The sequence below is a fragment of the Bos mutus genome, chromosome 11, assembly GCF_027580195.1.
Source record: "Bos mutus isolate GX-2022 chromosome 11, NWIPB_WYAK_1.1, whole genome shotgun sequence".
Lineage (NCBI taxonomy): Eukaryota > Metazoa > Chordata > Mammalia > Artiodactyla > Bovidae > Bos > Bos mutus.
The window spans coordinates 51888542-51909872 of NC_091627.1; the positions used below are offsets into that span (position 1 = coordinate 51888542).

The 21331-nt window shown below is 39.6% G+C and overlaps 1 protein-coding gene across 1 annotated transcript in view; it reads left to right on the forward strand.

Moving 5' to 3' along the window:
* The window catches only part of CTNNA2 (catenin alpha 2), a 1382498-nt gene that overhangs the window by 1249830 nt on the left and 111337 nt on the right, over window positions 1-21331 (forward strand). The window contains exons 10-12 of the mRNA XM_070379403.1: window positions 9749-9841; window positions 10418-10574; window positions 15373-15573. Of these exons, the coding sequence (XP_070235504.1) occupies window positions 9749-9841; window positions 10418-10574; window positions 15373-15573 (451 nt within the window). The remainder of the gene's footprint in view (window positions 1-9748; window positions 9842-10417; window positions 10575-15372; window positions 15574-21331) is intronic.

A 21331-nucleotide genomic window follows, 5' to 3' on the forward strand; every position in this document is an offset into this window, starting at 1 on the left:
GTGATTTACAATTTTCAAAGGTTACAGTCTATTTATAATTATTGTAAAATATTGGCTTTATTTCCAGTGTTATACAGTATATCCTTGTAGATTATTTTAAACTTAATAATTTGTACTTTTTACCCCACCACTTCTATCTCCCCTTTCCCTCCCCCCACTGGTAACCTCTAGTTTGTTGTCTATTATCTGTGAGTACTGGTTTGTTTTATAGTTGAAAAGACTGAGGCTAATATAGACAAAGCACCTTGCTTGTTGTCAAGATGTAAACCTCAGGCTGCTTGCCTCCAGGATCGAGGTTCTTGACCATCATACAGTGTTAAACACTAAAAATGTATAGAATAATCAAGAGCATCAGATGCTTTAATGAGGTCCTTTTTTAATTTTTTAAATATAAATTTATTTATATTAATTGGAGGTTAATTACTTTACAATATTGTATTGGTTTTGCCATACATCAACATGAATCCACCACAGGTATACATGTGTTCCCCATCCTGAACCCCCCTCCTTCCTCCCTCCCCGTACCATCCCTCTGGGTCATCCCAGTGCACCAGCCCCAAGCAACCAGTATCATGCATCGAATTTGGACTGGCAATTCGTTTCATATATGATATTATACATGTTTCAATACCATTCTTCCAAATCATCCCACCCTCTCCCTCTCCCACAGAGTCCAAAAGACTGTTCTATACATCTGTGTCTCTTTTGCTGTCTCGCATACAGGGTTATTGTTACCATCCTTCTAAATTCCATATATATGCGTTAGTATACTGTATTGGTGTTTTTCCTTCTGGCTTACTTCACTCTGTATAATAGGCTACAGTTTCATCCACCTCATTAGAACGGATTCAAATGCATTCTTTTTAATGGCTGAGTAATACTCCATTGTGTATATGTACCACTGCTTTCTTATCCATTCATCTGCTGATGGACATCTAGGTTGCTTCCATGTCCTGGCTATTATAAACAGTGCTGCGATGAACATGGGGTACACATGTCTCTTTCAATTCTGGTTTCCTCAGTGTGTATGCCCAGCAGTGAGATTGCTGGGTCATAAGGCAGTTCTATTTCCAGTTTTTTAAAGAATCTCCACACTGTTCTCCACAGTGGCTGTACTAGTTTGCATTCCCACCAACAGTGTAAGAGGGTTCCCTTTTCTCCACACCCTCTCCAGCATGTATTGCTTGTAGACTTTTGGATCGCAGCCATTCTGACTGGCATGAAATGGTACCTCATTGAGATTTTCATTTGCATTTCTCTGATAATGAGTGATGTTGAGCATTTTTTCATGTGTTTGTTAGCCATCTGTATGTCTTCTTTGGAGAAATGTCTATTTAGTTCTTTGGGCCATTTTTTGATTGGGTCGTTTATTTTTCTGGAATTGAGCTGCAGGAGTTGCTTGTATATTTTTGAGATTAGTTGTTTGTCAGTTGCTTCATTTGCTATTATTTTCTCCCATTCTGAAGGCTGTCTTTTCACCTTGCTTATAGTTTCCTTTGTTGTGCAGAAGCTTTTAAGTTTAATTAGGTCCCATTTGTTTATTTTTGCTTTTATTTCCGATATTCTGGGAGGTGGGTCATAGAGGATCCTGCTGTGATTTATGTCGGAGAGTGTATTGCCTATGTTCTCCTCTAGGAGTTGTATAGTTTCTGGTCTTACGTTTAGATCTTTAATCCATTTTGAGTTTATTTTTGTGTATGGTGTTAGAAAGTGTTCTAGTTTCATTCTTTTACAAGTGATTGACCAGTTTTCCCAGCACCACTTGTTAAAGAGATGATGAGGTCCTTTAAAACAAAAGCAAAAAAAAGTGTTTCCCATTTTCTCCCCTCCTGTGTCTTCATGCCGCCTTCAGCTGCCAACCTCTCCTGAGCCATCCTTCTCTGATCAAATTTTCCCTGTTGCCTAAGCCTCCTCAGTCCTTCAGAAACTCAGTTACTGATAATCTGGTTGATAAACTCATCTTGGTCTGAGGCAGCTATATTTTAAAAGGATTTTATAATATCTCAGCATGAAAGAGAGACACTTCTGCAAACATTTTCTGGGGCAGCCAGTCCTTTTGGGCTCTCTTCCAATCAAGCTGTGAAGGTGGCCAGTAAATCTACTGTGTCCAGGAAGTTCATAAGTATATTGTTTTGTCTCTTAACTGAATTAAAATATTCTCCAACTGTAATATAGGAGGTATGTCTTGTATGAACCTTAAAATTCTATTCAGGATAGGTATATATGAACAGCATTTTGTGTCCTAATAGTATTAGGACAGGTAACAGAGTAAATCTTCAGATTGAGACCATAGCACTCTTCATTGAGATGATTGCATAGAGAATAACATTTGCCTGGAATTTGCATCACCATCTCTTCTCTTTATGATTTTATATGACCATGTGACTGTGGGGATTGGAAATTCCATAAATTCCCCTTTAATAGTAAATAGATTCATGTTATACTCAAATTTATGATGATAATGAAATATTAACTCGAGAAACAAGTGCTTTATAAACCTGTGAATTGCTATTCTGCTTTATTTCAAAAGTAGGTTCTTCTTAAAAACACCCATATGATACTTGAAGCTGTAAAAATTAATGAAATGATAAAGCATGGGGGGGTTGAATGCACTGAATATGTGCTGGTGTCTGGAACTGAACAGAATTACAAATATTTAAAAATGTAATTTGATTTCCAGGACCAGAAAATAAGAAAATGTTCTTGTCTTTCTGATGCACCTCATATCACTTTGGAGTTAAATGCCTAAAAACTATATTAGCAGAGATTTTAAATGTCTAATTAAGGCACAGCCTTCCAGGTATTTTGACTTTTCTTGTTAAGTGTTCAAACAAAGCTATGGTATTTTTGAGACGGAACTACATTCTCTTGTGTGGGTCCACACAAACCCACAATTTTCTCAGAGAAAGACAAATAGCATATAATTTTACTAATATGTGGAATTTTAAGAAATGATACTAATGAACTTATTTACAAAGCAAAAGCAGACTTACAGACATATAAAACAAACATATGGTTACCAAGAGCAAAGCTGGGGACAGGGAGATAAATTAGAAACTTGGGATTAACACATACACAGTATATATAAATAGATAGGAAACAAAGACAGACTGTGTAGCACAGGGAGCTCTTCACAGTACTCCTATATGGACTATGGTCTATATGGGAAAAGCATTTTAAAAAGAATGGATGTATGTATATGTATGGCTGATTCACTTTGCTGTACAGCAGAAAGTATCATAGCATTGTACTCCAATAAGGGCTTCATAGGTGGTGCTAGTGGTAAAGAAGCTGCCTGCTAAGGCAGTATACACAAGAGACATGGGTTCAGTCCTTCGGTTGGGAAGATGCCCTGGAAGAGGAAATAGTAACCCACTCCAGTATTCTTGCCTAGAAAGTCCCATGGACAAGAGGAGCCTGGCTGCCTATAGTCCATGGGGTTGCAAAGAATTGGACACAACTGAGTATGCACACACATACTCCAATAAAAATTTGGAAATAAAAAATAATAAATCAAATAGATCAACAAGGAATAAAATCAAACAGATAAATTTGATGGCTGTGATGTTCTGTTCATCAGGAATTTGAGCTGTGGAGTGTTTATTGATGACTGTTTGATTAAAATCATCTTGCATTTTAAATAGTGAAGTGAAGTCAGTCATGTCCGACTCTTTGTGACCCCACAGACTGTAGCCTACCAGGCTTCTCCATCCATGGGATTTTCCAGGCAAGAGTACTGGAGTGGGTTGCCATTTCCTTCTCCAGGGGATCTTCCCGAACCAGGGATCGAACCTGGGTCTCCTTCATTGTAGGCAGATGCTTTTACCGTCTGAGCCAGGGAAGTAGACACTTAAAATAGTCATAATATATTTTTATGAGGGCTCCACACATTTCTGATTTTGTCAGTTTTAACTCTGCCATCTGTGTCCCTGGAGTATCTCTACTCTGTTTTTGGTCAGCCAAGGTGATGATTAAAGGGCTGGGAAACGGATGCTAATTATACAGATTCTGTTTAAGGAGCAAGTTACTTTCTTTGGAGAATCAGCATCAGCTCTCCCTGCTAGTTTATTGTCTTTCTAAAACTGCTAATGATATCATTGTTTGCCCCACCTGTTTACACTGTGTAGCTCCAGAAGAGCAAAAAGTATCCGAGTCTTTGAACTTGAGCCCATGAAATTGTGCTAAGCAGGCAATCAGAAAAGTATCGTAAGATGGATATCTTACCTCTCCATGATGTGGAGAGGTAAGATATCTTATTGATTCCCAGCCAGAACTACTGGGCATTTTTTTTTCCGGAACCCTTAAAGCTCCTGTAATCAGCGGCATACGATTTAGTGAACGCTGCTAAACGTCCTTCTATACTCCAAGATAACCAGTTATTAAGCCACTAAGTCAAGTATAGAAGACTTGACTCAGTCTTTTCAGCTTTTACTCACCCAAATCCATTATGCTTTCAGAACTCAGGGAGGAGGGCTTCCTTCCTGAGAGTCTTGGGAAATTTAGTACCATTAGCTCACCAAGGAGCTATGCCACCTTTACTCATGGCCTAGTTACTTCCAGAAATCACAAATCAATCTAAATAGCCCAACATTTAATAGTTGATGATTGACTTTGTTTTCTGAGCTCCTAGGAAGGCAATTGACTCTTGTTGCCGAGCTAAGTTGTAAACAATTCAGAAGTAGAGAAAGCAGAGGCCAGCTCCAGACTGTAAATGTTATCTGTTTAGTTGATTTGAGCAGGTTTTGAAATTCTAGTAAATACAACCGTATCACTCAGTTTTGATTTACAGTTTATTTTTTTACTCATTAATTTTTTTCAAATGTCTACTGATTCTAGTCTATTATTCCCTTCCCTTTCCCATCTCCTTAGGAAGACTATCATGCTAATTTTATTAAAGGAGAAAATATTGTGCTTTGAAAAATAGGACATTTTATTTCACTAGAGAGTTTCTGATAACATAAGCACTGTAGTTAAAGAATAGGTATGTGTATGTGTGTGAGTGCACGTTGGACACTCTTTGTGACCCTATGGACTGTAGCCTGCCAGGCTCCTCTGTCCATGGGATTCTCCAGGCAAGAATACTGGAGTGGGTTGCCATGCCCTCCTTCAATGGATCAAATCAATCATTAAGTTTCTACTGTGTGCAGTAGTCTTGTACTCGTGTTAAAATATTCACTGGCATTTAAAACTGTGTTATTGATTGGTAGTTACCTCTAGACTGAAACTTAGTGCTGGATGCCAGAATTCTCAAAATTACAATATATAAAACCATATTCAGAGGCACCGCTATGTCAGTGAGTCCAGTGAGAAGCACAAAGGTAAGCCAAAAGAAAATAAGAAAGATAAGGATTTTGATTAAGTCTATAACCAATTTAAAATACACAAGCCTGCCTTTGGAGATAGTGAAATTCTTAGCATCATGTTGGAAATATTTTGAGGGTGTTTAGAATACATGGCAAATGGAATTCTGATTTTAAGTGGACTTAGAGGGTAAAAACACCAGTTTCAAACTCAACATTCAAAAAACCAAGATCATGGCATCTAGTTCCATCACTTCATGGCAAACAGAAAGGGGAAAAGTGGAAGCAGTGGCAGATTTTCTTTTCTTGGGTTCCAGAGTCACTGCAGACAGTGACTGCAGCCATGAAAGATGCTTGTTCCTTGGAAGAAAAGCTGTGACAAACCTAGACAGTGTATTAAAAAGCAGAGATATCATGTTGCTGACTAAGGTCCATATAATCAAAGCTATGGTTTTTCCAGTAGTCATGTATGTATGTGAGAGTTGGGCCATAAAGAAGACTGAGTGCCGAGGAACTGATGCTTTTGAATTGTGGTACTGGAGAAAACTCCTGAGAGTCCCTTGGACTGCAAGGAGATCCAACCAGTCAATCCTAAAGGAAATCAGTCCTGAATATTCATTAGAAGATCGATGCTGAAGCTCCAATGCTTTGGCTACCTGATACAAAGAGCCAACTCACTGGAAAAGATCCTGATGCTGGGAAAGACTGAGGGCTGAAGGAGAAGAGGGTGACAGAGGATGAGATGGTTGGATGGCATCACTGACTCAATGGACATGAATTTTAGCAAACTCTGGGAGATAGTGAAGGATAGGGGAGCTTGGTGTGCTGTAGTCCATGGGGCTGCAAAGAATCAGGTATGAATGAGCGACTGAACAAAAAAGCAGCAGGTGTATATTGCAGAGTAGAGGCTGCCAGACTTTAGGATTTACAGATTAATAAGCTAAAAAGAATAAACAATTAAAGCATTATTGGTAGTTACCAGCTCTTTATTTTTGCTGTGTTGCTAGCACTATTCTCCTTACTAAGATTCTTTTGGGCAGTGAGGCTCTCACATTAGATTTGAGCTATAATAGAATTTATTAAGGGCTTCCCCGTTGGCTCAGAGGTTAAAGCGTCTGCCTGCACTGCAGGAGACCTGAGTTTGATCCCTGGGTCAGGAAGATCCTCTGGAGGAGGAAATGGCAACCCACTCCAGTATTCTTGCCTGGAGAATCCCATGGACGGAGGAGTCTGGTGGGCTACAGTCCACAGGGTCGCAAAGAGTCGGACACGACTGAGTGAATTTCAAAAGATACACAAAGAGAAGCATATATATACATATGACAATGGATGTTACTGATTGGCATTTCCCTCACGTAGGAGATGTGAGGAGCCCAGTCTGTTACCAAGATCAGTTTTTGCCTGGGGACCTGCCACCAACACATGCAGGAGACTGTGTGCTCTGGAGAGCCACCTCTGTGGCTTATATGTCCATTACCATATTCCCTTCTCCAGGATGGGACTCTTCTGTTGTCTGCAAGCCTTACCTCCAAACCACACTCAGGCTTCTCCTTGACTCATACTGGGCTCCCTTGAACCTTGCATAAATACCGAAAAGAATTTTACCGGAACTGGTGTTATAATAGACTGCAGTTACTACTTTAAAAAAAAAACTTTTTATTGTGGAAAATTTCAAGCATATCCAACAGTAGAACATATATAATAAACCATCATATACTATCACCCGACTTCAACCATTATGAGCTAATAGCCAGTCTTATTTTTTCTATACCTCCACCCCTTTCCTTTACTCTAAAAAACTGTGAAACAAATCTCAAATCTATCACTTCATTAAGCTATGGACACTTTAAATAAAATAACAAGTATTGCTAGGGTATTTTAAAACATTAACTCTGTAATATCATCCAATATTTAGTCAATATTTAAATTTCTTTGTTTTACAATGTACATATATATAAATTCACCTACATATTTATGATTATGTAATGGTTTATTTGTCCTATTCAGGATCCACAGAAGTCTGACATTTTTCCACTAGTTATTACCATTAGGATTTTCACGAGTGCATCCACGTGGTTTTATTTTACATGTTTGTCCCTTGGATTTCTGTAAATTGAGAATTTATCCTAAGACTGATCATTTTTATGTTTTTGTTGTTGTTGTTGTTGTTGCTTTTGGTAAGACTGTTTCATAGGTAGTGTTATGTCATTCCATCAAAAGATACATAATATATGGTTCTCTTTCCTATTTATTAATATTTTTAGGTCAATAGACATTGAATACTTGGTTTACCACCTTTATCTCATTGAGAGTGCTGGCATTTTCTTATTTTTCATCTTACAAAGATGCAAACAAATATTACCCAAGACCTGATTCTAGGAGCATTTAAATGTTTTCATGTTGTTGTCCTTATATAGAGTTATATGCCAAGTTCTAGAAATTATTCACTGCAATGCAAAAGTGTAACTTTAGGTCTCTATTACATACCAAGCAAGAATGATAAAGAGCAAACAAAAGCATCATCCAAATCATCATTTCATAAAATGAAAGGATTTTCAACAGAGGAAATGCAAAACATTTAAAAGACAGAATTTTAAATTATATGCATATATCTTTCTGGAAAATTCATCACATCATCCTGATTTCTCATGTCATCATGGACAGGGTCACTGCATTCTGGTCTCAAACAATGGACCAGAATATGGGAGCCTTTGTTTAGCTCCATGGTGTTGGAAAGCATGTGCTAGAAGGTAATGTGAAAATTTGTCCAGCCAAATTAAAGGACTAACAACTTTAAGAGCATCTTTAACTTATTATGTATTCCAAATCACTATATACAATTTTTTAAAAGCTATTAAAAGGCTATTCTTTAATTCAGTAAACATGTATTGAGCACCGATTCTATGCCACACAGTTATTCTGGCATTTGGAATATAAAAAATCACTAGAATATAAATATAAGAAAGATTAATAAAAAAAGCAGAGTGGAGACAATATAACAAAAAGAAATTAAGAAGTTGCATTATTAATTTTTGCTCTGCCTCCAAGGAACTTCCTCATACCCTGGGGGTTTAGTATCCTGTGAATGGGTATAATAAGGCATATTTGTCTTTCTCTTTGAAAACTAAGTAACATAATGAACATTATCTGAAGAATCAAAGGTAAACTGTAAAATGTAAGAAATGATGTGATAACTTCTGGACCTTAATCTGTGGTTTCTCATAGGGTATATTCTCACTGGGATAAACTTGAAATATACCCCTAGTATCACTATTTTATCCATCTCCTTTTGCTGATAAGGAAACGGTCCTCCTAATGTGACGTGACTTAACAGAACTGGCTAATGGTTGAGCCTAGTGATCTCAGTTGTGTGCTCCTCCTCTGCTCTACAGTGATGGTTCTTTCACATTAGATGCTATATGCTTGCACAGTGCATTCAAATCCACCAGGGCGTTAAGGGTGTAATAGGGAAGTGATCTGGTTTTGAAAGGCAGAAGTGAGCAGACACAAAGGCAGGTGGCCAGGAGGCTCCCAAGGGTTCTGTCTGCTAATCACTTGCTCTACTGGCCCTCCTGCTCCCAGCCCTGGCAGCCCTTCCCTTCTCCTTTGTCCCTTCTAATCCCCACCTTCCTGTTCTCTTGACACTAGCTTCATGAGACATTCAGCGTTTTGATCATCACTTTATGTGTTGTTGACCTTGTCCAGTCAATCTGACCTTGTATTACCAATTCTAACTCCTTGAAGAAAAGGAATGACACACATTGAAACGCTTGACCTAGGAATTTGAATCCACTTCAGCTGTTTTGGCTGATATAATATGTTTAAAATACCAAATCTGAATGCCTTTATACTAGACCTGCATGTTCTAATTCCTCCATTGCCTTTTGGACTATACTAGCCCTTTTGCACACTTCTCAGACTTCCCTAGCCCCTGAAAGCATTTGAGTTGACTCCTGGTGGACTGACATCTTCCCTACAGACTGTACCAGGCAGATCCTGGGTTCTTTGGGGGTAACGGACTCTGGTTTTTAGTTTACTTTGAGTCTCAAATCAAAAGTATCGCCCACGGCATCTCTCTCACTGTTCAGAATTTAGTACTGACGTGGCCAAAATCACAGTGACCTGCGCCTAATAATGAGCCTTAGGAGGTTCAAGTGAGAGTATAGATGGAGAGGAAGAGAGTTAAGAAGAGCCCAGTTAAAATGCATTATTGCGTGTACTCAAGAATCTTGAAGCAATGACTTGTTATTAACACCTTGTTCTTCTGGCAGAAATGCCTACTGGCATAAGGCTGAGTAATATTTGGTTGAACACAAAAGGGTCCCTTTATCTTCTTTATGAAAGGATTCTCCTGGATGTGGCACTCTCCAGGGAAGGTGCAAAGTCACACAGCAGCCTATTTCCCCTTTGCCCTAACATCATTTTCACTTCAATCCTCTTCAATACAGGTTGCCAATTTGGCCTGTTCCATCTCCAACAATGAGGAAGGGGTGAAATTAGTTCGGATGGCAGCCACTCAGATTGACAGCTTGTGTCCTCAGGTAAGCCTCATTCACTTTGTTTCCACAGCTGATATTTTGGATCTTGTGCACTCCAGCCTTCATGTCACTCATTCCTTGCCTTGTCCATTTTCCTCTCCCTGGAAAGTGCTACCCATCAGTCATGGACCATTTCAGGTTCTGCCTTTCTCAAAAAGAACTGCTAATTGCTCCAGTCTCTCCAAAATTACTGTAGTGATTATTGTCTTTTCCACCCCTATTGACTTTTTCTGTCTTGAATTGTTATTTCAACACTCCATATCTATTCACTTCATCTCCCTCACAAAATTATATGCTTGTATGTGGAGAACAAGAGTTATATCTCTGCCCCATCTGTGCTAAAAAGACTTGGTTCAATATACACTTTTGGCAACCTATATCTTAAAAAAAGAAGAGCAAACAAAGACTAGTATTTGATAACCTACTCCATCTTTCATGTTTTGATTGTCCTCCCAAATACCAAGAATCCCCTTATCTGCGGAAGCTGCAAGGTTCAGGGTTTCAACATGGTCTTTGACTTGCTTGTTCCTGCTTTGATGAGTGTAATCCTCATGTCCATGGATTATTTCTAACAAATAGGTCATCAATGCTGCTCTCACATTGGCTGCCCGGCCACAGAGCAAAGTTGCTCAAGACAACATGGACGTTTTCAAGGACCAGTGGGAAAAGCAAGTTCGAGTGCTGACAGAGGCTGTGGATGACATCACTTCGGTGGATGACTTCCTTTCCGTCTCAGGTAATCACAAACAGGCCCTTACAAGATAGTTGAAGGAAGAGAACAAGATGAGATGAGGAATATCTTGCAAGTGTCATGGGTCTGTGTTTCAAATGCTCTCCTTGGCCCTTTGAGCTTTCAATCATCTCTGCAACTGTGATTGTAACACCCTCTTGAAAATTTGTCTCTGCTGTGCACGTTATTTCAAGACACTGAGTCAAGGGATTTGGGGGGAAGACATAACTTTCTGATTGAGATATTAGAAACCTGAAAGATTATTTAAGTAGACCTAGGCTCCTTTCTCAGAGAAGGCGATGGCACCCCACTCCAGTACTCTTGCCTGGAAAATCCCATGGACGGAGGAGCCTGGTGGGCTGCAGTCCATGGGGTTGCACAGAGTCGGACACATCTGAAGCGACTTAGCAGCAGCAGCAGGCTCCTTTCTAGTTCCTGGAGTTTTTAAAATAGGATGGCCTTTGCTGCATCTAAATCACCCATCTAAAAAAGAGATTGGTTATGTTGAAAAAAAAATCAATTAGTTATTCCAATTTGCCTGTGTTAAGTACCCCCCCACTGCCCTGCCCCAGTGAATGAAGTTACATAGGTTTTTGATAAGCTGGAAAAAAAATTTTAACCACCAAATGAACCCATTAGAAAGCCCTTAGGAACTATTGAGGTTTTGAGCACTTGAGCATGAGGTTGTGGAAGGAAGTGAAAATAAACAGAACTCATCATCACTGGAAATTGTAACTTAATGCTTTGTAGATGAAGCCAGACAGAAGGATGGCAATCCACTCCAGTATTCTTGTCTGGAAAATCCCATAGGCAGGCTACAGTCCATGGGGTCACAAAGAGTCAGACATGACTGAGCAACTAACACCAGGGATGTTAGCACATTTGAATAACCATGTAGTCAATTCTGCCTTTAACAAGGCTCGTCAATGCTGTTTCAAAAGTGGGTTACCAGCGGCTCATGGGCCTTTTTCCAAACAGATTTGGCCTAATACACGTAGAGAAGTCTCTGTGGGAGCATAAGGAAGGAGGTCACAGAAGCCTCAACTCCCTTGTGAGGCATTAAAATAACCAAATGGCCCTTAAAAATTCAAATTAACCAGGTGTTGACACTACCCAGAGGTGTATGGAAATCGCACCTACCAACTCGTGTGCCCTGTCCTCAACCCGGACTTACTGAGGTCTGAGAGGGAGAGGCTGCAGCACAGCTCATGGGATCCAGGCTGATGCAGGCTGACTGCAACAAAAGGGAGGGGATTTCTGGGGCAGGCTTAGTGTATTTGGAAGCTTTTCTCTAGTTGTAGTCTTTCCATTCACCAAGAAACTGACAATGAATTCCCACTGGGCTTGTGTTTAAAGCTTGTCTAGGAGTAGCATAGTTGAACCTGTAGATCTGATGGATGATGGAAAAGCCAACTTTAAAATCATGGAGGGAAAGTCAAGGGAAATGGGAAAAATGAGCCAACACATGCTTGGTGCTGTCAATTAAAAAAAAAAAAAAACAACACAAGAGTGGCGAATTAAGTTTTATTTGGGTGATATGAGGGCTGCAGCCCAGGAGATAGCACCTCAGATAGTTCTAGAGAAACTGTTCCAAACAGGTGGGAGGCGAAGGATGATAAAAATGTGAGTTTGGTAAAGGGGGAGTACATGCAAGTAAGCACATATTTAAAAGTTTCTGCTGGTCTCATGAAGCTTCTGCTAGTCACGAGAAACAATTGTCACCGTGAAGGAATTTAGTGCTTTTCTAGATATGAGGAGATATAAGAATTGAGCTCATAAAATCAGCTCCTGAGACTATCTGACTATCTGAGGACCTGTGCTGCTAGTTTCCCCTGAGAACAGAGTGTCTCATTTCTGCTCTCCTCCCTGAACTCCTTGAGGGGTGTTGAAGGTCAGCAGCTGCAGCAGCACATGATTCAATTCTTGTAGAGTAAATGACAAGCACCCATGGCAAGTGCCAATTTGTAGTTGACAGTATCTGTTATATGTCTGATTTTCTGCTATTTGCCTTCATTCTCACCAAAATTTTATGTCAGGTATCACTATTCTGAATCTTCTTTGAGAAAAGTAAGTCACTAACAGGCAGGTAACTTGGCAGAGGTGGAATTATAATTCAGATTATCCTCTTTCCAGAATCTATATAGTTCTTAGTAAGTCCGGATAAAAGGGTATTTCTCCAGCTTTCACTGCAGCTCCTTTCCCCCACCTCCAATCCTCTCCTCTCTTCTGCCCTGTAGTACCATGGGTCCACTCTCTCTTCCCTTTTAGAAACCTGGCTTGTTCTTCATTCCCAAGGTGCTTTACTTTTGATGACTTGTCAAAGCAGCTATTCATTTAAACATACCTATGTCCAGAGATTGTCTGATAAAGAACTCAATGCGTTGCCATTTGTGAAATTTTTTGCTTCCCTGATACATGAATCCTAACAATGCAGAAGATATCCAAGAAGTGCATCTCTCAGAAGATGCTTAGAAATTGTTCGGCTAGGCATGTTGGGGATCCGAATGGTGGGGAACAAAAGACTGGACACCAAGGCTGAGATATTTCTGCTTTCTAGTCAATCTTTGCCAGGATGGGTATAAGGGTCCCCAGAAGGGGAGAGGGGGACTCTCAAACCAGCCTCAGGTCTCACACAGCAATCCTAACAGCCCCTAGAAATCTTACTCTGCTACCCTGCCTATTTACAAATAAATGAAAATATCTATACACTACCTTTCTCAAAGAGGAGTCATTTCAGAACTTAAAACTTTCCCGACTTATCCTTTTCTTTAAATGCATGTACAGAAATTTCTGAGGGTAGAAAAAAGCAAAGCAAGGAGTCTTATCTCAGGCTGTTTCAATAATGCAAGCTTTTCTTAATTTTCTTCCACCGGGCCTGCCTCTCTGCCACCTTTCTCCCTGCCATTCCTTTGTGCATCTCATTATTACCAGCAACATGAAAAGGCTTTGGCTTCTGCTGATAACACTGTACAGTCCAACCGCAGTGGTACAAGTGCCGTGGCATGCTATGACAGGAAAATGAACAGGCGCTGTCAGGAAGCCGGCCTTGGCAGGACCCGCTGGAGCGTGCCTTTGGACTTGACAATCGGAGGCAGCAGGCACCTTTCCACAGATGGGCTTGACAAATAATGACACAGCCCACTCTGTCCTGCTGGTAGACTGTGGATGCAGCCCAATAGTTGGGAAAACTACTTCTCATCTCCTCTGTAAGCTGGAGCCAAAACATTTGCATCAGTAAATTGCAGGTTTGGCCCAGGAGATATTTTGGAATGGCATTAATGACATTTTATGTATCAGTTTCTTCTTAAGGGAATATTTATTCTGGCAGGAAACTCTATTTTGGAGGCAACAATAAAAAAGTTTTTTTTTTTTTTTTTTTAAGGGATAGTTTTGTTTTTCTTTCTTTTTTTCATGCTACCTGAGTACTTAATTTGTCCATATGAAAAGCAACAAGTTTGGGGAGCAATGATGCTAGCTATTAACATTACAGAAGCAAAACCAATTTTCTGATGTGGTCTGGGCTCATAAAAAAGTGAAACGACTGTGTTAGAGCACTTAAACTTTTTCCACTGGGCAAAAACTACCATTTTTAATAGTGTCTTAAAATGAGCGTCTTGGCTTTAATCATGTGACAGTTTAATTCTTGAGTTCGGCTCACAAAGTAACAGGCATCTAAGATCTGAAAAAGCTATTAACTCAATCCCATAATGTCTATAAGTTTTGTTTTGTTTGCCTCTTCCTCTTTCATTTACTTTTTTTTAGCTCCAGGGTCTTGAGTTTGTTCCCTTAAAATATTCACAGACTGAACTTTGCTTATGATTTTGGAAACTGTAGTTTTAGAGCTAATAATAATGAAGTAGTTCAGTCGTCAGTGATTTAACATGATTACATCTTTTCTGAAAGAATAAGGCTGCAAAAATTTAAGGAAGTATCACAAATTATGTTGCCGGCAAATCTTTTATGATTTTAAAAACTATGCTTCACATTCAGGCGTAATATCCAAAGTACCTAAGGGGTTCACCCCAACAATGTAACCCTCTCTGAAATGCACATGCTTTCTATTATTACTTTCCCTTCTATGCTATTTTCTAGTTGGAACATCATCCCTCTATCTCCTTACTTAATGAATTCTTTCTCTTAAAAATACCTTAGAGTACAAATATATAATTGTCTCCTTGCAAAGGATATATTTATTCAGTATTTCTTCTTCTCTTTTGGAATGTTTGTTATGTATTTATTTTTGTCCAAGCTGGGTCTTCACTGCTCCTCAGGCATTTCTCTAGTTGTGGTGACAGAGGATTACTCTCTAGTTGTGGTGTGTGAACTTCTCGTTACAGTATCTTCCCTTGTTGTAGAGCACAGACTCTTAGGGTGCACAGGCTTCAGTAGTTGTGGCACATGGGCTTACTTGCCCCACAGCATGTAGGATTTTCCTGGATCAGGAGTCAAACCCGTACCTCCTGCATTGGCAGGCAGATTCTTTACCACTGAGCCACAAGGGAAGCCTTCTGATTGGTTTTCAAATGTGTCAGTGATATAAAGGGCTTCTCTGATACCTTAGTTGGTATAGAATACTCCTGCAATGCAGGACAGCAGGGCTAGCTAGATTCCTAGATCAGGAAGATACCCTGGAAAAAAAAAAAAAGGCAACTCATTCCAGTATTCTTGCCTGGGAAATCCCATGGACAGTAGAGCCTGGCAGGCTATAGTCCATGGAGTTGTAACAGTCAGACACAACTTCATGACTAAACCACCACCACCAGTGATATAAAATCATATAAATGTGGATATGTCCTCTTCACAGAAAACCATATCTTGGAGGATGTGAACAAATGTGTGATCGCCCTTCAAGAGGGGGATGTGGACACTCTGGACCGGACCGCAGGGGCCATCAGGGGCCGGGCTGCTCGAGTTATACACATCATCAATGCTGAGATGGAGAACTATGAAGCTGGTGTTTATACTGAGAAGGTGCTGGAAGCTACAAAACTGCTATCTGAGACAGGTAACCATGGATATTAGATTCGACCAAAATGTCAGCCCCATGATGAATTTCCATACCTGAATAAATCTGTTTCATTGTTTCCTGTAGGTCTTTATGCTTCTAAATCACACATGATCATAAAATTGGTGCTCTTTATTTCTTGAGTTTGAATTGGAATACTTTAGCAGAATCACAATTTATTGTTTTTGCAGTATGTACTACTCTACAGTTTTTGTGTATAATCATTTGATTCTCACAAGGACCTTATGAAGTAGGCAGATTTTTTTTTATCTCCCATTATGAATGTGAAAGTGGAATTTTGAATGAGATAAGAGACTGGAAAAAGGTCACAAGTCTAGAGAATCGTGAGTATGTGATTGGAACTTGGAATTTTGAACTTGAAAAGCATTTCTCTGTCTGTTTCTTGAGAACATAGGACTATGAGAAAGGACCACGCACAACCAGGGAAAGCATAAAGGCTTTCAGTAGTACATGGATATGAAGTGATCACAGGAGGTAATGGTTATTGAAAAGGGGCTAGACTTTCAGTATATGCCCAACTCCACTGGTGAAAGTCTGCGTATCCTCTTTCAGGGGTGCGTGGCTGCCTTCTGGGAAATCGTGGTCTTGATGAGACACAGTTACTTGTGACAGGGAGCCTGTCATAGCTCTCTAATGCACTGAGATGGGAAAAAGACTTGTTTCCACTGAGTTAACACAACAGCCCATAACTTTGGATAGTTATGTCAATGACTGACCTATTTTTAGTAGTTTTTGCTCTTAACTGATGTCTCTTGGCTTCAGACCCTTTCTAAAGTCCCTCTTGTCTTGTGTATTGATATGTACGTGTCTTAGTTGCTCAGTTGTGTCCAGCTCTTTGTGATCCCATGGACTGTAGCCTGCCAGCTCCTCTGTCCATGGAATTCTCCAGGCAAGAATATTGGAGTGGAGTGCCATTCCCTTCTCCAAGGGATCCCGACCCAGGGATCAAATCCAGTCTCCTGCACTGCAGGCAGATTCTTTACTGTCTGAGCCAGCAAGGAAGTCCATTAACATATGAGAGAATGAAAGTAGAAAGTCCAGGGAAGGAGAGAAGATGAATAGAATTTAACTCTATATGTTGGCTGGAGTTATGAATGGGTAACAAATCGAGTTCTATGTATACATAGAAGGAACTCACTTCAGCTTCAGTGGGAATTGTCTCTGGTCTGTACATGGATTTTGGAGCCCGCTAGGCTTTTACAAACAGACGTATCTCTGAAAAGTCAGATATAACAGTGTTCTAAGTTCTACATGATAAGACATGTTAGTAGAAATATGTTTCCTTCTACAGGGACAGGATATTTACAAAGACTTCTGTAGCTATTTGCTAGTCTAGAATAGCAATGAGAAATAATAGGTAAACAGACGTTGGTTGCTCACTCTGAAATATATGGAGAAAGGGAATAGGGTCATATCACAAATCACCCATATCTAGGGATCGTTGCTCTTGAGAAGCCTGACAGACTTAGAATTAGAAATAATAATGACAATAATATGATATATCTACATTTTAATTAGGGGCTTCCCTGATGACTTGAATTGTAGAGAATTTGCCTGCAATGTGGAAGACCTGGGTTTGATCCCTGATCCAGGAAGATCCCCTGGAGAAAGGAATGGCACAGTGGAGTGGACCGGTATTCTTGCCTGGAGAGTTTCATGGACAGAGGAGCCTGGCAGGCTACAGTCCATGGGGTCGCAAAGAGTCGAACACAACTGAGCCACTAACACTTTCACATTTTAACTGGTGCTTCCCTGATGGCTCAGCGGGCAAATATCTGCCTGCAATGCAGAGACACAGGAGACATGGGTTCAGTCTCTGGGTCGGGAAGATCCCCTGGAGGAGGAAAAGGTAACCCACTCCAGTACTCTTGCCTGAAAAAAATCCCTGGTGGGCTACAATCCAAAGAGTTGGAAAGAGTCAAGTCAGACACAACTGAGCGACTAAGCATCCCCCCCCCGGCCCCCCACACAGTTTAATTAACTGAAATTCAGCACTATTTTCTTTCAAATAGATTTGCCCTTTGAATTCACTAGAGCAACACAGTGCAAGTCATACAGTGTTTCTTTACTCATTTAAAAGAATTAGAAACAGGTATTTTGGGGCTTTCCTGATGGTCCAGTGATTTAGACTTCCACTTTTCAATGCAGGGGATGAGGATTCAATCCCTGATTGGGAAGCTAAGATCCTACATGCCCCGGGGCCAAAAAACTGAAACATAAAACAGAAGCAATATTGTGACAAATTTAATAAAGATATAAAGACTTTTATAATGGTCCCCTTCAAAAAAATCTTAAAAAAAACAAAACAATTATTTTATTTCTCCAGTATATGCTGTTTTTTTGGTTTTTTTCCACCCCCACCATTCACCCTTAAAGGGACCCTCTCACAGTTCTGCAGTTCTCAGTTCCTGACCCATTACTTCCAATATATTATGAAGTCTCAGCTTCATGGGGTATATCTGATACATAGCAGCATTTCCTCCAATCTAACACTGAGTGAAGAGTATCCAAGAAGGGTGGAGGACATGGAGACAGAATTCTCAGCTCACAACTGTTTGGAATGATGATTGTAGCAGATGATACCCAGAGCCAGTTTACATGTGACTTTGTGCATACAAAAACTTCAAACGTTGTTTAAGAAACATTCTGGAACTTTTTCTTATTGCATCTTGGAGTGCTTTAATGAACAGTAGGAAGTGGTACCCATGGGGTCAAAATCTACATAAAGGCAAGGACAGTGTGCTTAGTTGAGTGAAATATTTTAACATAATTTTCACCCAAAGTCTTAAAATGTAAATAATATTCTGGTTGAATTTTTTTTCCCCCACTGGAAAAAAAAATCAATGAAATAGAGCAATCTACCCTGGATTATTGTTGCTAATCAAGATTTTGCTTATTTGTTAATTTTCAGATCTTTAAAAATTATCATCTCAGCCCTTCTTTTGCAGTGATTGAATACTCTGAGCACTTAACTAAAGGCACCTTCCTGCTTCTGATTTCCCCATCCAAGTCTTAATTGAAAAGAAAAGAAGAGCAAGGCATTTAAATTCTTTCTGTTTTTCATCCTCTATTGAAGATCACTAGGAAAGCAGCCAGGTAGAAGAGACTGAAATAGACAGATTATAAATAACTAGCAGAAAATATACATGTCAAGAAAAAGTAGATATTAGTGGGCTAAGAACTAGAATATACAAGGTATATAAATTATTTTCCTTCTATCCTCAATGGTTCTTTTCTTTCCTAAATAAGAACAATATTGTTTTTTTATGGGTAACTAGAGAGGTTGTCAAAGAAATGAAAGCAAAAATTTAGCTGTTAGTAGGACAATTGACATATACACCGATTCCTCATGGAGGAAGAATGCCTCTGTTTGTCATTGCTATGACGAAGCCCACTGGCTATCTCATGTGGAATATGAGGTTTAAAAATGTATAATATAATGGTGACTTAGGCTTCGCTGGTGGTTCAGTGCTAAAGAATCCTACCAATGCAGGATATGTGGGTTTGATTCCTCGGTTGGGAAGATCCCCTGAAGAAGCAAATGGCAACCCACTCAAGTATTCTTGCCTGGGAAATCCCATGAACAGAGGAGCCCTGGCATGCTATATATAGTTCATGGGGCCACAAAAAAGTCAAATATGACTTAGCATACAACAGTATGGTGACTTAATACCTAGAATTTCTCCATGAGAAATGATTAAATATACAAGCTATAAAAAACTTTAGCTGTTAATTCACTGTTTGCTAATTAGAATTATTGGAGAATGTACTAAAGACATGGAATTTGAGGAAGAACATAAGGTCAGTTCTGTAATTATGATTATACAGAGTTTTTTTGGTTATATAGATTGTATAAACTGGATTAGTCCCCTTGTCTGTGTCTGGCTATGCTTAGGAGACCCACACCCTCAAAATAAAAGCTCCAACGCTGGCACTATTGGTAATGAACCTGCCTGCAGAAGATGTAAGGGACACAGATTAGATCCATGGGTCAGAAAGATCCCCTGGAGGAGGACATGGCAACCCACTCCAGCATTCTTGCCTGGAAGTTGCTTCAGTGGTATTTGACTCTCTGCAGCCCTATGTACTGTAGCCCACCATGTTCCTCTGTCCATGAGATTCTCCAGGCAAGAGTACTGGAGTAGGTTGCTATGCCCTCCTCTAGAAATCTTCCCAACCCAGGGATAGAACTCGCATCGCTTATGTCTCTTGCATTGGCCGGGTGGTGGTGGGGCGTTCTTCATCACTCATGTCCCGTGGGAAGCCTCCCAAACTCCTATTCAGATCACTAATGCCCAAATTTCTACCTTTGGGCTAATGTTTTGCTCCTGATTTTTTTTTTCCCCTAAATCTTGTGTAGTAACTTTTTTTTATACAAGTTTATCAAACTTTGTCCTGAAAGTACATTTTATTTTGGGGAGAGAACACAGAGAAGTGGGCAAGGAGTGGAAAGTGCCAAGAAAAGGGGGAAAAAGGAAGAATCCAGGACATGGAAGACAGATCACTATGTTTTCTCTTGCCTTGTCACAACCAACCAGGTTCTGCTCAGTTTTATTTCTGAGTTGTTAGATTGAAGACTCTAAGGCAGATGTTCTCAGCCTCTGTATTTTTGACATTTGAGTCTTGGTAGTTCTTTCTTGGGGTGGAGGGAGCTATCCTGTGGATTAAAGATGCTTGGCATTCCTGGCCTCACCACACTAGATGCTTGTAGAACCTCTTCCTTTCCCACTTCAAATTGTGACAAAGGTGGCTCTAGACATTGCTAGATGTTCTTGGGGTGGACAAAATAATCCTCATTTAAGATAACTGCCACAAGAGAAAGAAATATTCCAAAATAAGAGCAAGTTTAAATAAGGCAAAATGGAGCCTCTGTATAATGGCCATAGGGTATGGCGACAAGACTGGAGTGAGAGCCTGTTACAAAGAATGAAAAAAACGGCAGGATGTTCAAAGAGGTTTGACTAGACCAGACTTGGATGCTAATGGGATTTGCAAATACAGGCCAATCTCTGTTTTAACATGTAAATGATGCATGTGTGGGGCTCTGTAGAGACCAACTTTACCAACTGACTACCTTCACTAAGTGGCTAAAAATTGAGAAAGTTCTTAAGAGTGACGAGACAGTTTGTATTTTATTTTCGATAAATTACTTAGTAAAGAGTAAAATTTTTTTGAAGTGTACGTTTTGTTTTGATATGAAATCTGAGTTACTTTTGAAAACACAATTTTGTGGATAATTAGTATGTTAAAATTTTAGGTTGACATTGTATAAAAATTTGCCTATTTATTTTTTATAAATCTAATGTAAGCTGATGAAAGCACCATAAACCTGATGTACATCAGACCCACTAAATACTTACATATTTAATTGCCTCTTTAGTAAAAACTGAATTATAACAAATTGCCAATAGCTTGGTAGTGAGTGCACACCCAATGAGATCCATCTTTAGAGATCTTGTTTGCAAAGTCAGGTGGCTGTGGAAAGTGGAAAAGGGTGTACATTCAAAAATGTTATGCTTAGATATACAGAGAGAAGCTTGTTCTTCACTGAACAGATTACGTTGAAATGCCATTTTTGTAAATTTGATGGCTGATGCAAATTTGTAGCAATGTCTACACCATCAGGTTGAGAGATCTTTGGAACCATGCCATCAGTTCCTTCTTCAGAAGGGACCAAAAAAAAGATATTAAAAAATAAAGTCTCTTTAATGAGGATTCTATTATTAATCACTTCGTA